A 17,032-nucleotide genomic window follows, 5' to 3' on the forward strand; every position below is an offset into this window, starting at 1 on the left:
GGCACTTAATTTGATTCACACGGGCAGGAACATTGCAGTCGATGCACCCATGGCCAAGGTCTGGTATAGTTCAAGCTCACTCTTTCAGCCCATCTGTGCTTCACCTGCACCTTGTTATCCACCCACTCTAACTTCTGGTCCTCATCATTTCCATTTGAGGCTTAGGTTGTACAACGGTGGTCATTATCCAGGTTGTATGGCAGTGAGCTGTGCAGTTCATATAGTTTAATTGTAACAGTTCTGGATCTAACAGAGACTTTACTGATATTTACGGATATCTTTACTGAGGAGCCAAGTGGTCAGAGGTAGTCAGTCTGAAACAGGAAAAAAAATGACAGGCAGGGAGTAGGCAAAAATCCAGGAACCAAAAAACAAGGCAAAGTCACTAACCATGGAATAAACATGAGGAAAATGGTGGAAAGTGATGTACAAGTGAGGAGGAACAAAGGCAGTCTGGAAGAGAACAGAGGAGACGTGGGGAGTACATATATGGGGTGGACTGACAGGAAACACCAGGGGCAGGTAAGTTGATTGGATGCAGGTGTGGTTGATCAAAGGGTGGGAAACACACAAGGACAGGTACTGAAATGACAGGTAAGCATTACAAAATAAAATAGGAAAATGGGAATAGGAAACTTGATGGGATGTTACAGTGATAATCTGAAATGGGAGGCTTCAAAGCACCCACCACTCCCTGGAGAGACATGAATTATTCCCGTGCCCCTGTTCCTCAGCGCCCCAGCCCCCGACTCACTGCACAACAAACTCAGCTGCAACTACAAATATCATCAGCACTGCCTCAGCCTCTCTATGCAAAGCCCATGATACACTTTCAATTACTGATGCCAAATCTCCCCAACAAGCTGTCCTTATGTGCAGTTTATCGGCTTGAAGGCGAGAGAGAAGAGAGATGCTTGAGTCACTATACCCCTACACACTTGAACACACACACACTCTCTCATACACACATATACACACACACACTTTCCTCTTTCCTCATCTCACTCCTCCTTCTCAACACACAGCCGTTATTAACACAGACTGTAAATGATACGTTCACTGATACTTTGTTTCCTCCAAAGTGTCATTTGTGCTGAAGGTGCTGTAAAAGTGGGCTAAGTAGTGTGTCTAAGGTACGAGGGAGCATTATCTCCCCATTTCCTCCTCCATCAGACTCAACCAGCCCAGCGGGGGACACTCATTTACTTTATGGAATATTACTTTCTCTCCTTCTCTCCGTTACCATGGCAGCCGCTATAAAAAGATTTTCCTCTCATTGGCATTATTTGATTTTCCCCCCGCACACGCCAAGGAAGACTCCTTATTGATTTTCATTTTTCATATGTTTTGTGTGCAGAGAAATAAATTAACATACTGTGAAGTACTTACAGTAACACAAAAGGGTCTCTCATCAGGATACAGAAAGATGCTGCTTGTGGGCATTTTTATTGTACATATCATATTTAGTTGTACTACAATATGTTGTGTGATTGCTGCACTCAAGATAATGACTCTTGAAGCGCCATCACATACACGCTGCTTGCCGTCACATTTAATTGCACCGATAACATGTTCTTGTACATCACTACAGATCAAGGAAACTTTCTTCAACAAGCTACATCCCATGTACTGTTTCCAAAACTGGTGCTGCAGAGAAGCATTGTTCAGTAAGTTGTTTTTTTTTTTTTTGTCTTTCAGAGTGGTCAGGGAGCATCTTGGTGAACAGGAAGTGGCCATTTCCTTGACAATTGACTCTTTGGAGGAGGAGGACCTGGGAAATTATTCCTGTTATGTTGAAAATGGTAACGGCCGTCGCCAAGCTACCATCCAGCTCTTCAGGCGGGGTAAGAGCTCTTTGACGTTTCCCACTGTGACAGTGAGAAGTATTTTTGCATTTTATTTTACAGTAAGTGGCTTTAAGGTTGGAAAAATCATCTTATCCCTCACTGTCTGACAGCCTCATATATATTCTGTATCAGCTCGTTCCAACTCTTCATTAAAGCTATAATGAATGAAAGATTAAAGGCCTGGACCAGCACCATCTCATCAAATACACATATTCTAGATGTCTTGTACATAATTTATGCACATTTCAACAATTCAGCCTGACACATTTGGTATTTGTGAAAACTTTGAGATTTCCATAAGATTGAGCAAAGTTTCACTGCACAGCATAGGTTTGTTGTTTGTGAGTCTCAAAGGTTAAAGCTGCTCTAATCAATATTTTCATATTAACAGTGAATATGTAATGTGAAAGGAGTTGGTTGTAGTGATGGAGCTACAGAGAATTCTGACTCTGCAGTTTGCCTCAGCTCTGTGAAGTTTTTATTTTAAAGCTCTCTGCTGTTCTGCGTCTCTCTCACTGCTCTCATCAGCATCATTTTCGGCAACAGCAAGGCAGCTGTTTTTAGTCAGAGACACAGTGTTAGTTTTTGTTAGATAGTGCGGCAACTGATAAAGAATAACTGTAGTTACAAGTTAAAGGACTAGTTTCACATTTTGCCATATACTTTTATTGGCATTATTGAACAAGTTATGTAAGGAGATCAGTACCACTGTGTTAGCTAAGCTAAACTAACCAGGTTCAGTTGTAGCAGATAGATATGAGAGTGGTGTCGATCATCTATTTTAACTATCAAAAAGAAAGGAAAGTAGCAAAATGTCAAACTATGTATTTCAACAGAAAATATTTTGTCCAATATTAATATATGCTTATATATATTGGATGTACCAATACTAATATTGTTAAATTAAAACTGTCTTTAACCCTTTTATTCAACAACATAAGTTTTACTGTGTGATTAAATAACTTTACTAATATCCATTTCTTTGTGCCCCCCTTCTTACCTTACAGGTATGAGAGGCAGCCCAGACCTTACAGTACTCTTTAAAACAGTATCTTCTGTTGTGTCTTTCTGATCCAGATTTTATTTCTTCTCCCATTCACACTCGTGTTAACAGTCTGTGCTCGAGCTCCATTTGGTTTTTGTTGTGTCTCTCTACATGTGCCCCAGCAGCTGTGCAGCTATTTTGGCTCTCTAGCATGACTTGTCTAAAGCTCTTTTCATGCACTGGTTGTCACCCTACAAAGAGAGGTAATTTGAGGCTGTTTAAACAGCAAATTGGTCCTCAGCTTTTCCCAACAGGCCAATAACTTCAGCATACAATTACATTTTAAGTCTTTATCTGTCTGTCTCCCCGCTTTAATCTCTGTCTCTGTGACCGCCCTTTGTAGACGGTCCAATTCCTTTTGAGTGGTCTTTGTAGACCGGAGACAGCTTCATTTAACTCTCGTCTGTCAAAGCAGCGTTTCCAAGGAGAGGGATGCTAAGACTTCAAGAAAGGCTTGAAGTCAAGCTCTCGCTCTCTCTCTTTCTCTCTGTCTCTCTCTCTCTGCCTGTCTTTCTCATTCACATTATTCTCATGTTTATTTCATGTTTCCCCTCCCAGAATGCATCACTCATAAGCCCTGCAGCAGGTTTGTGAATGTCCCTGAAGGCTGCCTTTCCTTCCATTTGAGAAGAAAGAGAAATGGAGAGAGAGTAGGCAGAAGGGAAGTGGTGGTCAGTGAAACATAAACAGCTTAGAGAGTGAGGATGATTGCTGTTAATTGGTTTGAAGCATTAAAGTTACAGGGAAGGTCAATAAAATGCATACTGGAGGGCCAAAACAGCAGTGCTGTCTTTCTGAGACACAGTGTTAGTTTCTGATTATGAAAGAAATGTCAAGGATAGCATGCCATATGATACAGGATATCTATCTTTACAAGTTAAAGGACTAGTTTAACATTTTGCAAAACAGCCTTGTTGGTACTATTACACAGAGTTATGTAAGAAGATCAATTCCACTGTTATGTCTGTAAATATGAAGCTAACATAAGCAGCTGGTTAGCTTAGCATAACACAAAAACTGGAAACAGACATTACTGGCCCTGGCCAAGAAATAGTCAGGCACATAACCCCCTGTAAAACCACAACACATCATTTTTACACTTTGACTTTTGGTTAAACAAATGAGGCAAATTAAACCTGTCTGGGGTAAAATAAACACTAAGTATTTTATCGTCATTTATTTCAACAACATAAATCTTACTGTGTGATTACATAACTTCTCCCTGCTGCAGCCTTATCTTTTAGCAGTTTTCTTTAAATAAGTGCTATCATCTTGAAAGTAACAATGCAATGACTCTGCTTGTGGTAAAGAAAATTACTAAAATAAAATGCCCTGAACTTATTTTAATAGAAATATATTTGTTTTATTTCATACTGATGCCATACTATGGCTTGTAAAGATATGTACTTGTACAGGGTACATAATCAGTGATAATATCGAGAGTACATTGCAGTTGCTATGGCAGCCGAGCGATGTTCCAGCTCACAGTGTGACAGAGATATAAGGTTAACCTGTTCTAGCTGTGCCAACCAGGTAAACGCTGCTTTAATGCACACCATAACTCATCCTTCCCCAAGCTAGGTCTCTGGGGAGATGGAGAGAAGATAATGGAGAAGAGAAATGAATGGAAAGACAGAGACAGAAAAGAGGGGGGAGGAAATGCTATAGAGAGGAGAAGAGTTTTGATGGAGAGGGGAGTAAGTGAGATGAATAAACTGAAGCCTCTTGTTTTGAAAGTGCCTCCATCCATGACCAAAATTGTCACAAGTCCCACTATGGACAGCAGCCAAAGTGCAGAGCTGTGTCATTGCTGCACTACTCCACAGAAATGAATCCAATTTCTCATAATCTCCCTTTTTTTTCCCTGTGTCTCCCTGCACTGTGCCCTCTCATTTTTCCCAAACTCATTATGAGCCTCGTGTCTCTTCCCACTGAAGATTGATGCAGCTTCACTTTGAGCTGAACTCTGAAGATACTGCTGATTGTCCAGCCTTCCAGCAAATGTAAATGTGTCTTTTAACTGCCTCATTCCTTAAGAGGAAAAGGAAACAATGAAAAACGACAACCTTTGCGTCCAACCTGCTGCAGAATCAAGAAGCTCTTTTGGTGTATTCATAACAGACATGACAGTGAATGGAGTTCGAACCGTGATTGTCTCAGCATTTTTAAATCTCTTCTGTGTGTGTGTTGTCCTCAGCAGAGCTCATGTACACGGTGGAACTGGCAGGAGGGCTGGGAGCGATCCTGCTGCTCCTCATCTTTCTCATCTCCCTCTACAAATGCTACAAGATCGAGCTGATGCTTTTCTATAGGAGACACTTTGGCAGCGAGGACGTGGATGGAGGTAAACACAGAGCATCTCAGAGAAATCCTCTCTGCCTGCCCGAAGCCCTTTTTTTTCATCAAGTCTTTCTTGTCAAAACCCCGATGTCAAGCAAGCATTGATGACTGCGCATGTTCCTTTGTGGGTTTGTTTTGATGAATGTGAATGTGTTCTGTTGGTTTATCCATGTACATACGGTGCGTGTGTGTGTGTGCGTGCGCGCATGCGTGCGTGTGTGTGTGTGTGTGTGTGTTCTGTCAAAGCCTTTATCTATAACGCATTCCTTGATAGATACAGATGTCTTTTCCGGTTCTATCTTGGTGTTAGCAGCTCATTTCCTCTCTCTCTTTCTCTCTGCTGTTGGTGTAGAGCTGCACGCGATTGTGTGTGTATACGTTGCTGCAGTGGCTGGATAGGAAAGAGAGGAGGCAGATTTTCAATTTGTTGCCCATTTAAAAAGAGATCAGTCTCAATATGTCATGGAATGATGCCCACCCTCTGCTATCGATGGCCAGATAGTGGCGCGTAGGGACTATATAGGCTCGAAGCTCCTTCCCTGTGCGACAAATAGAAGCATAAACAGCCTGAAATTGGATGACAACTTTTTGTTTTCTCTACGGAACATAGTTAACTTTTACATCAGCAAAGGATTCAACTGTTTGCGTCCCAGTATCTTTCTTTTTTGCTTTGTATTTTGAGCCTTTCTGCTTGCTTTTCAAAAATTTTGGAAAGACTGAACTCTGTTCTCTGTTCTTAAATCACTGGATTGTTTCCACAGTAGCATGAATTATCTATCATACACTGTTTTGTTGACTCAAACTTCCACATGATTAAGTCATACCGTCAGGGACCACTGATACAAGCTGTTTTTGATTTTCCAAGTTTGCTAGGTGGTTAATTTGCAAGGTTGGTTGCTAATTTGAAAGCATTCTTTGATGTTTAGATTCTTATTGAGCGCAGCCGTGGCCTTTCCAGTGAATTTCAAACCAGCATGTGCTCGTCAAAGAGTTTGTGAAAAAGCCCCTCTTCCCTTTTTGGCTGGCCCACATTCCAGTTTCAGTGCAGAGCATAATGACTAGGACTTACTGAACATGTCACCAGTACTGCTTTTTTCACAGTCTATTTTCTGCCTTTTCAGTTCTTTCCCATCTTCTGGGAAATCATTTCGAGGTGGGAAAGATAGTATTGCTTGTATCATAATTTGGGTATTTTTGTATCTACCCCAAATTGTTTCTGATAAACACTGCATGGCCAAAAGTATACGGACACCTCTGTACACATTCATAGTTTTTTATTCTTGCTCTGGCCCTATTTTTGAACTAGGCCACTTTGTTCCAATTAAGGATGTTGAAGAAATTAACTGGCCTGCACAGAGGCCAGACCTCAACTCCATCCACTACCTTTGGGATGATCTGAAACATAGACTGTGAGCCAGGCCTTATCAGTGCCTTGCTCTTGTGGCTGAATGGAAAGATTGTGGAGGATTTTATAGTGGCATGTTACAGTAATATGTAAAATATATCTAAGGTTTGGTGGCTTGATGGAGAAACAAACTTTGTCACAACAGGAGAAGTAAACCAATGCAGTGAAGTTACATCTAAATTTTCTTTTTGTCTTGTACGAACTGTACTGTAAAGTCTGACTCTAGAATACATTACAGTAATAAAGGATATTCAGTAAATGAAATGGAAGTTCTCAATCTGCATCATTTCAAATACTGACTTCTGCATAACTGCTCATTTTTGTCATACTAATTTGTATAGTACTATGAGTGGAGTATTTTTTGACAACATTATCTGATAATGATTTATGGATATAATGATTATTTGATAATAATGTGTTTTAAAATTCAGTATACAGTATAATGCAATTCTGTGATGCTCTAATGAACTTACTGCATGATGTGCATACAGATGTTTTCACCATGTGTGCTATAAAATTAGTAGTATATCATCTAGAATGAGGTGTTTTGAGAATTGAAACTTAGTTGTCGAAGTTGAGTCAAAGCAGCTGTAAAATACTGTAATGCCTGCATGATTTTAGACTGAGATAAATTAAATACGTATTTAAAGGCCAGGTGTCCACATACTTATGTCCATCTGGTGTATATCAGTTTTTGACTGTGTCACGACGACTCAAGGGACATTCTCCCTTTTGCACTGGATGTCAGTGAATTCAAGTGCAACTTTTTCACAAGTCCATCCCTGTTGTTTCTCTCTGTTTTTCAGAAAACAAAGACTACGATGCGTACTTGTCCTACACCAAAGTGGACCCTGACCAGTGGAGCCAGGAGACCAGGGAGGAGGAACACTTTGCCCTGGAGATCCTCCCTGATGTGCTGGAGAAACATTACGGCTACAAACTCTTCATCCCAGATCGAGACCTCATTCCAACAGGAAGTAAGCACTGGGACTGGTTGTGTATATAGTCTGGCACACATGCTGTATGTTTACAGAACATACAGTAATGAGGTGTGAGGGCATTTACAGCCACTGTGGTTGCTGCAGTGTTTGGCGCATTTCTTGCACTTTTTCATAGTTTGAAGCGTTTGCTGTGTTTGTCTTCCGTGTTGTTTCTTTGTGTCACTGTCCTGTGTTTCAGTGTTTTATGCTTTTAGGGCAGATTCAAGCAGGCGTATATCCACACTTCAAAAAGATGAATAGATGATTATTCCAAATTTTCAAATTAAGGGAAAATGATAAAAGACATATTCAGCCCAAAACTGTCAACCAAGAACCCTTTTTCTTGCATTCTCTCACACCTCTCTGGATAAATGTAGAAGGTTACAGTATTCCTCACGGGCTGTTTCCATGCTACATACTACAAATATGGGAATACAGTATACAGTTTTTACCAGGAGCTGATATATTGAACAAATTTATCATCCGCCCTGGTTTTCAGCCATGCATTAACAAATCCATGCAAATTCTGTCTGAACATATTCTCATGCGTGCTAACTGTGCTTAGTAGTGCCAGTCTGTGCCAGCGGTACACAGTGTGCTCTAGTTAGTAGTGATGCCGTGTGTTTGTACTGTAGGCTTCATGTGAAACTGATAAAATGCAAACACGTCCTAGTTGGTCCAGACAGAATTAAACATCAGTGGGAAATGTGCAAGGCTCTGAGCCCTGCTGACTGAGCTGCCTCTTTCCTTTAATCAAAAGAAAATTGCCGCCAGCATCAGTGCCAAGCAAAATCGTTGTAGATGAATGTCCAATCAGGGAAACATGGAATGTGATTAATCATATGTGAAATAAAAAGAATAAAAGTGAGAGGGGAGGCAGCCACTTTTACGTGTTGAGTATGTTTCTGTGTCTGTACTGTGTTCTGCCTGTGACCTGAATGTTAAAATGTTTATGTTTAGGTCTCACCAATGAGCATTACCAGGATGACACACGACTCTTTAGAGGTACTCACCCTCAGTCTTTTCCTCTCCTGTCAACTGCTGTCATTTACCTGCTCCTAGGAGATTTTAAAGAGACACTTAGAGTGGTGCTTCGATAGACAGCAACTCAGCCTAATCTTATCGACTGTGTAGCTTTATCAATCATTTACCCCCCCCCTCCCACACCCCCATCTGCAGCCATTTAATGCAGCGCTTAGCTTTGTCTTTGGCCCTCCACCCAGAGTATTGATTACAATACACAGAATAATACTTTACACTGCTCTAGAACTGAAGACACATTCAGCTTCACAAACACCATGCTTTTAGATATGTGTCTACACACGCATGTACAGTCCCTATGTCTTTCCGTCCACACATACAGACTAAAATGAGTGTAATCATATGAAATACCCACCTGTCATTGTCTTGTGTTTTGTGTTGGATGCTGTATGTTCATCCATCATTGTTCAGTGTTGCAGCCTTTTACTCATTACTCAGCTACATTACTCAGCTATTTTGCCGCTCTCACGTCTTTGCATTTTTCTTTTCTTTCTTTCTTTTTTTTCCTGCAGCCTACATAGAGGATGTGGCACGCTGTGTCGATCAGAGCAAGCGCCTCATTATCGTTATGACACCCAACTATGTGGTGCGGCGAGGCTGGAGCATCTTTGAGCTGGAGACGCGGCTGCGCAACATGCTGGTGACTGGCGAGATCAAAGTCATCCTGATCGAGTGCGCCGAGTTGCGCGGCATCATGAACTACCAGGAGGTTGAGGCTCTTAAGCATACCATTAAAACCCTCACGGTCATCAAGTGGCGCGGCCCCAAGAGCAACAAGCTCAACTCCAAGTTCTGGAAGCAGCTGCAGTACGAGATGCCATTCAGGCGCACAGTGCCCATGCTCACCCACGAGCCAGCGCTGGACGTCAGCGAGCAGGGCCCCTTCGGAGAGCTGCAGACCGTCTCTGCCATCTCCATGGCGGCAGCCACTTCCACCGCCATGGCCACCGCCCACCCAGAGCTACGTTCCTCCTTCCACAACACCTACCACACCACCATGAGGCAGAAACACTACTACCGCAGCTACGAGTATGACATACCCCCAGGAGGGACCCTGCCACCTCTCTCTTCTCTGGGGAACCAGCACACCTACTGCAACATCCCACTAACACTGCTGAACGGACAGAGGCCTCCCGGGAAGAGCCGAGAGCACAGCCTGGAGGAGGCGCATGCTAACAACGCCATGCTCCCTCTGCTGCCAAGAGAAACCAGCATCTCCAGCGTCATCTGGTAATGATGAAGAGGCTCGGCATCAGCTGTAGGAAGATCAGTCAGGGTCAGACGTGGCATGGCTCAGTTTGGTAGCTCTAAGGAACAACGTTCATGCTCGTGATTTTGGTGAAAAGTGTATTGGATCCAGCAGGTTTTGGACACTGCTACCCTTGGAGGACAGTGCCTCTGTTACAAGGGATGTTTTCTATGTGAAACTGCAGGAGATGTGATGAAAACACTGTTTCATCGACTAGCGAGAGATGGACTCGCAAAGAACTCCACACTGAAGAACCAACACACTATGGCAATTGTGCACACACACACAGGCACACACATACACTCACTAATGTGCATACATACAAACACAAGGAAAACAGGGTCTTGTACATATATTTCGATTTATTTGTAGCATCAGTGTTTTCCTGTTTTGTTCTTTTATTTGTTTTATTCAATCATGTTTGTTGCCTTCTCTACCGTAGGACTTTGCTTTAACTTGTTATACAGAGTTGTATATTTTTTATTGTTTTCTCTTTTTATTATTTTTTTTTTATTATTCTTATTTCAACCCGCTTGTTTGGAAAGCCAGTATGTCCATGTTCCTGCGCTGTTGTGTTTTTTTTTTTCTTGTTTGTTTTTAAATCTTTGTGTAGTTTAAGAGAACATTTTTTTAACACTTTCGGGAATTGCCTGGACATTTCAGGAGCTTCGAGGAGCTGAAACTTCTTTTTGTTAACCTGTACAAGGTGTATCTAGTTTAAAAGGAAACTCTCTTTTAAAAAATCATAGAATATGCAAAAAGAAGGAGGAGCTGGCGAAAATACACCGTCCTGTGAGACCGAAAAGGAGGAGCGGTTGGGGGGCAGTGCTAGTCCTCTCCAATCAGATAGACCGATAGACTGGCAGATCTCTCTCTAAAGCTTCATATTTTCTATTGAAAAAAACAGCCTTGCTGTTTTAGAGTGATAGTGAAATGCCTCACCTTAAAAAGAAATCTGTAGATTATTTTAAAAAGAATTCTATTTTTATAACAGAAAAGAGTTTGCTTGAGAAGTCATACTTATTTGCATTTCATCGACCATAGAAAGGGGATTTGTGTATAAGTGTTATGCTGGTTTTGTATCCTTGCAACGTGATTCCTGGTTTGTTAAGAGATTAAGGTGGCTTTTGAATCCCACATGAAAAAATATGTCCTCTACTGTTCTAGATTCAAAAGTAAAGCATTTTCAATGTTTTGGTTTTTAAAACACAATATTATTCCCATCTTGATAATTAGTTTGGTTCATATGGATAGTTCATGTTTAAGGAAAGAAAAGAAAACATTTGTGTTTTGAAAGACTTTTTAAATATATTTGAAGGTGTGATTTTTGAGTATGCATAGGAAATAGATATGTATTCTATATATAATATAGATATTTATATAAATATATAAACACGATTTTCACTTGGAAAGAAATGTCTATCTTTATAGAAACACAATCATTATCAGTTGCCCTTACTTTCTCACTGCACATTAAAAACATTGATTTCCTTTTGATGTTTTTCTTTAGTGTCCACGTTTGACTGTTTGTTATCAGTAATTCCTAACACCCATGTCCGATTACTCTCTAATAGTCACATTAATGGCAAATTCACCACTCTCTAATGCTGCATTATGGTCCCTTTGACAATCAGCTAATGGGTTAACTGAGTTTGTCAGTTGAGTCAGTGATCCCACTAGAAGACTCGGGGAAAATGAACAAGCGTCACTGTCTCCTGATAGTACTCCAGAAATTCCTTTAAACACTACAGAACAAAGCTGTGCCCTCAATTGCTGTTGTGGTTGCCAACTCTATATATAACTCTATATCAGCACTGAACAGCCTGAAAACAGCGTGTGTGCTTGTATGTACAGCCTTTTTCAGTCAGTCTTTTCTATTTGATTGCTGTCTCAAATAACTACAAGGTGAATTAATCTCAATTCATAGACCAAAAGACAAGCATCTACAAGAGACAGCTTGAAATGTCCTTTGCAACCAATGAAACATGGGGAGCAAACAATGCTGTAACCAGAGCTAATGTCCAGATGTGAAGGAGCTGATGTGCAGATGTATGTTTGGACTGTTTGTGTTCTTCTCTAGAATGTAGATCATATAACTGCCATTTCCTTGGTTGGATACTGTCATGGCATCTCGCTTACTCTCTCCTCATTTTCCTGACCTATCTGTCTTGTCAGATAGGAGCAGAAAAAGATTGGGGTTTTTTGTTTTGCTTTGTTTTTTTTGTTTTGTTTTTTTTGTTTTTTTTTTTATGTGCTGATATAAGCCAAATATATTTTGGCTTCAAGTGAAGGAGCCTAATATGATGCCTGACTTTTGCTTGGCAACGTAAACACAACAGTGTTTGAGTGCTGCCAAACAGTGCCATCTCCTGGGGATAAACACTACCTACAAGGGGTGTTTGTGATTGAACACTGGTAAACACAGAAACAGAGAGCAGATTTACTGATTCTCTGTCAGTCCCAGGAGACAACAGAGAAAAATTGGGGCAGAGGAAAAAGACAGGGACACACTGGCAGAGTTAAAGGCAGAGGAAGGAATAAAGTGAGTAGTAAATCACCATAAAAAAACAGATGATGGACAAATTTGTTTGTGCTAGGGAGAACAGAAGGGGCTGTGAAGCTCAGATGGTTTCAGACTATGCAAACATAAAAAAAAGGCCGTTATAGCAGTATCAATGAAGACAATAACTGAACCACAACCACTGAAATTCATTTTGACTGTTTTTTTGTTTTGTTTTGTTTTTTTAAATAAAAGATGCCCACAGTTAGAGGCATGCACACATGCAAGCACACGCATGTTGTCAACCACAAGCAAAGCTGGTGACTGTTGCGTGTTGGCAGCCTCCAACCAGACAGCTGGAGTTTTATTAGCAGACACAGGATTAATAGAGTCTTTATTACCCAGAGCAATTAAGGACTTAATTGGAGAGAAAATAGGCCCTATCAAAAGGGAACATGTAGAGGAGGCAGACAGGAATAAGAATATCTTCAGAGCAAAGTCCACAGTGCCATATGTGCGTGTGTGTGTGTGTCATTTTAGTCTTTTCTGCAATGTCTCCTCAGACCACCAGGAGGTGTGTGAGAATTGTATTTGTCTGCACCTCTTTCCTGTTTCAGTGGCATTCCATTTACATCGCATGTGGTTATTCTGTACTGAACTGGAATAAAAAATAGCACAGAGGTAAAACCATTACTACTCTGACGTACACTCAAAAACCCTGCTGCTCTTGTAAACATCTTTTCATTGGGGTTTTTTGTTGAACAGCTAGACTGTAATTGGATAAAATTGCTGGCAATTCAGTTATGTAGTTAGTGTAATTTTGTGCATTTGTCAGAACTACCAAACACAGTGGGCACTCTAGCAGATAAGGCTACTGAACTTCTGAGTTCATAATAAACACATAGCACTCATCAATGGACAGATTCCTGGCAAGCTTTTAGTAATAAGACCTCTGCTTACTGAAACCCTCCTGCTCTGTGGCTTTTTAAACAATATGCCTCCTCCTGCCCTGCACTGTCTGCCTCTTCTCTCAACTCTCAGCTTGGAGACTCACACAACCAGTCAGTTTCCATGTGCAGATGCGCAGCCACTGATGGCAGTGCTCCCAGTTTTAATGTCTACACAGAAACAAGAGGTTATTTCATGGTCCTGTGATTCTCTGACTAGGAGGGAATTTTTTCTCTGAGTGTACTTTCAGCAGAGAAGATGTATGTCTGTCTCTGTTTCTTTCTTTCTGTCTCATTTTCACTTCCTCTTCTTTATTTTGATGCCGTATAAGCTATGCACTCAAGTACTGTACTTAAGTACAATTGTGTGTTTCTTGTACTTGAGTATTTCCACTTGTGCTCCACTACGTCAGAGGCAGTTATTGTCATTTTTACTCCACAAAACGTATTCACTTTTGTTACTTTTAGTTACTTGATAATATGTTTTTTTTTAGTCACTTTGCAGGTTCAGAAAATGGTGTGTCATTATAAGTTAAGAGATGATACAAACTGCCCAGCAGTATGTTTAATAATGAAAATCTAAAATAGCAACCGTCTAGCCAGGTTATTTTGTCTGAGAGGCGCCAAAACAAAGCCACAGAGTATTTTAGCTGCTGAAGACAGGAATCAGGTGTCCGGGGACTCACCTCCATAAAATCATTTGGTCAGACTGTTTGTACTGGAACAGCAGGGAGTCTTTGCCCCATCGTCCCAGGCGAACTGTCATGTTGTTCAACGTTTCATCACACACTGTGGGTCTCTGTAGACCTAATGGAACCTAACACTATATGATGATGCCATAAACCTAACGTAACTGTTGTTGCCTTAACGTGCTTTTCCTCTGCAGTTTATAGATAATGTTTTTTTCTTATGAGAAGGTCCTCCATCCTTCCCCTGGATACTTCACGCTATGGGCAGTTTTGTCTGTATCCACACTGTAATGGCCAGAGTTGGAGGGACAGGAAGAAAATTACCCAAGGTAATTTTGCTACACTATCTCTGCACCTTTCTCTGTGTGTGTGTGTGTGTGTGTGTGTGTGTGTGTGTGTGTGTGTGTGTGTGTGTGTTTGCTGCATGTGGTATATTGTTGCACTCTGGTGATCTAACCTGGCATTTCACCAGTATTTAGAAGAACTAGTCACAGACCTCAAACACTCTCTGAATTCTCTGACTTACCTTACTACTAAACTGGACGGTGAACAGCTGGTGCCAATAACTAAACCACAGCCTTCCCATCTTAGCTGACGCAATAAAACTCTATCACTAAGTTCTGTAAACAGTGTGGAAAGTGTGTGTGTAATGACAGAGCTGGTATCATACACATTAGGGTAGAAGTAGAGTAAAAACACAGCTCAGAGAGTATTCTTTTTATTATAGAAAAATAGTATATATAAAAACAAATAAATTATGAATTCCAGCAGCTGCTTTGTATTTTTTTTCCTCTGTTATAACATCTCTTACCCTCAGCGCACACTCTTTCATTCTCTCTCTCACACACGCACACATAGTCTCTTGACCTGTAATGGACTTTGAAGATCTCCCACACACAGCAGTTGTAAATTCAGTTCCTAATATCCTCTTCATCTGCCCTCAGTTCAGATGGTCCCCTACCCTATAAGAGCTTGGAGCATTTCAGTCCACCTGGCAGCTGAATCTGCTCACCTCTATGAACTGTGACCTACTTCCCGTAGAACATCTCCATGAGCACCTCTTCTATCTTGACGGTCCCTATGACGGGTCTGAAGAAGAGCTGAGCGACCACCGGCGGACTGATGGCCCTCAGCATGGACAGAGCTATGAGCAGCTTGGCGAACCGCGTCGTGTCTTCACGATGGATCAGCCTGACGTGCTCGTTCAGAGCCTGGTGCGCCTCCCGACGCAGCGACTGGATGTAGTGGAGACAGCGCAAACCCTCCAGATCTGAGGTCAGGGGGAAGAGAGTAGGGAGGGCAAGAGAGGAGGAGGAGTGCGATGGAAAGAGAGACGAAAGTAATAAAGTGGAGAGAAATGTTCAGTATGGTTTCTATACAGAATTCTGTAAATTTAAGTAAGAGGCTACAGTAAACCCGTTTGTTATCCAGACTCCTAAATCTGAAACAATACCTGCAACTACACAATTTAGGTATAGCCTATAAATGGACACTTTCCATCCCTTTTTACACAGGATACTGATAGAAAATATACCTATCTTTAGGCTACGTGCACTAAATCGATAAATATTAGGCCAATAATTTCCAAACAAACAAAAATTCTGACACATATACCCAACTGATAGCTGTGTGCCACAAATAAGTTTAATTCACAGACATGAAAACCCTGACCTACCTGGGTTGAACAGCACGGCTCCTTTCAAATACGCATACTCCTTCGTACTGATATCCACACTCCAGCACTTCTTCAGGAAAGCTTTGATAGCGTCGATATCTACCACAGAGACCCCGACTGCCCCTCTGCTCTGGCCGGCCAGAACCTCTCCCTGTCTGTCCGGTAAACCTGTGAGGATGCGCTGCAGCATGCTGGGCTCCACAGTCTCCGTGGTCTCAAAGTCCACCCGGTCTTGTGCGAGCCCCAGCACGAGCAGGGGTGCCCAGCCGCTCCGGATCAGCATCAGCTGGTCGTCCTCTGGCAACTCACGAAAACAGGGGACGTTTTTCACGAACCGCAGCGTCTTCACCAGAACCGCCGACGCGGCTTTGCACGTCACCTGCGGGGAGCGAAGGATGCCTCGGCGCCGCGTCGAGCCGCAGGAGCAAGCCTGCTGCCGGAGCTCCTGCAGCGAGGCTGGGGCGGACGAGGAGGAGGAGGATGTCTTGTGGAGCAAGTGTTGCAGTGTTTGTTGTTGTGGATGTTGATGTTGTTGTTGTTGTTGTTGCTGCTGCTGCTGCTGCTGCTGCTGCTGTTCCTCGGCGGTCGCAAAGCCGTCACTCTTCAAAATGCTGTAGAGGATGCTGTTGTTGTTTCGGCCGCTGGCACCCCGACAGCGGCAGCCCTCCAGCGTGGCCATGGCCGCTGGCCGCTCTACATGGGCCGGAGCTCGGCGCGTCTCGCGGTCTCTTTGAAGCGCCGGAGGTCAGTGACACAGGTATCGCTGTTTTCGTAGCCCCTGATAGCCCCGAATGAAGGGCAGCACGTTTATATTAGCTCCCGTCTGTCCCTGCGCTTGGAGAGCTTGTTCACACTCACTGCATATTCCGCCTCCCCAAGCTCAGGCACCTCCTCCTTCCCCACCTCTTCCCCTCCTGTTCTCTCTTTGACACACACTCAAACACCTTTCAAACACATCTTTCAGTGCCCTCACATATTAAATACACAGAACTGTAAAGGATATTTTGCCAGAAATCAGGTCAGACGATACTATGAAAAAACTCTTTTTTTTTGCTCACCTGTGAAAGGTTGAGAAAGGCTCAAATAAAACATTAAATATGTGACATTTCAGCCTGATGGCACAACATAGTCCGTCCTACAACACTAAAGGTTAACAGCAGCTGGTAATAGACCTGGTTGATAGAACAAATTCTGCAACTAGTTGTGAGAGAGACGGGGAAAAAAGGAAGCGAGAGGCACAGACAGACAAGGATTCAGAGCCCAGTCCTATTCTCAGCATTACCTTGACTCTCTGGCAGTGCTGTTTATCAGGCA

General features: G+C 42.2%; 2 protein-coding genes across 2 annotated transcripts in view; one reads left to right on the forward strand and one right to left on the reverse strand.

Annotated features, from left to right (window-relative positions):
* il1rapl1a (interleukin 1 receptor accessory protein-like 1a) overlaps positions 1-9,892 on the forward strand; it is a 126,597-nt gene extending 116,705 nt beyond the window's left edge. Inside the window, exons 7-11 of the mRNA XM_041057211.1 lie at positions 1,699-1,844; positions 5,090-5,236; positions 7,444-7,614; positions 8,578-8,622; positions 9,171-9,892. Of these exons, the coding sequence (XP_040913145.1) occupies positions 1,699-1,844; positions 5,090-5,236; positions 7,444-7,614; positions 8,578-8,622; positions 9,171-9,892 (1,231 nt within the window). The remainder of the gene's footprint in view (positions 1-1,698; positions 1,845-5,089; positions 5,237-7,443; positions 7,615-8,577; positions 8,623-9,170) is intronic.
* A 4,914-nt stretch (positions 9,893-14,806) lies between these two features.
* Positions 14,807-16,533, reverse strand: nr0b1 (nuclear receptor subfamily 0, group B, member 1). The gene is made up of 2 exons (XM_041057212.1): positions 15,719-16,533; positions 14,807-15,313 (listed from the first exon to the last, which is right to left on the reverse strand). The coding sequence occupies exons 1-2, from the start codon at positions 16,395-16,397 to the stop codon at positions 15,072-15,074; spliced, it is 921 nt and encodes a 306-aa protein (XP_040913146.1). The 5' UTR covers positions 16,398-16,533; the 3' UTR covers positions 14,807-15,071.
* Positions 16,534-17,032: the final 499 nt, after the last annotated feature.

The sequence above is a fragment of the Toxotes jaculatrix genome, chromosome 15, assembly GCF_017976425.1.
Source record: "Toxotes jaculatrix isolate fToxJac2 chromosome 15, fToxJac2.pri, whole genome shotgun sequence".
In the NCBI taxonomy this organism is placed as follows: domain Eukaryota; kingdom Metazoa; phylum Chordata; class Actinopteri; family Toxotidae; genus Toxotes; species Toxotes jaculatrix.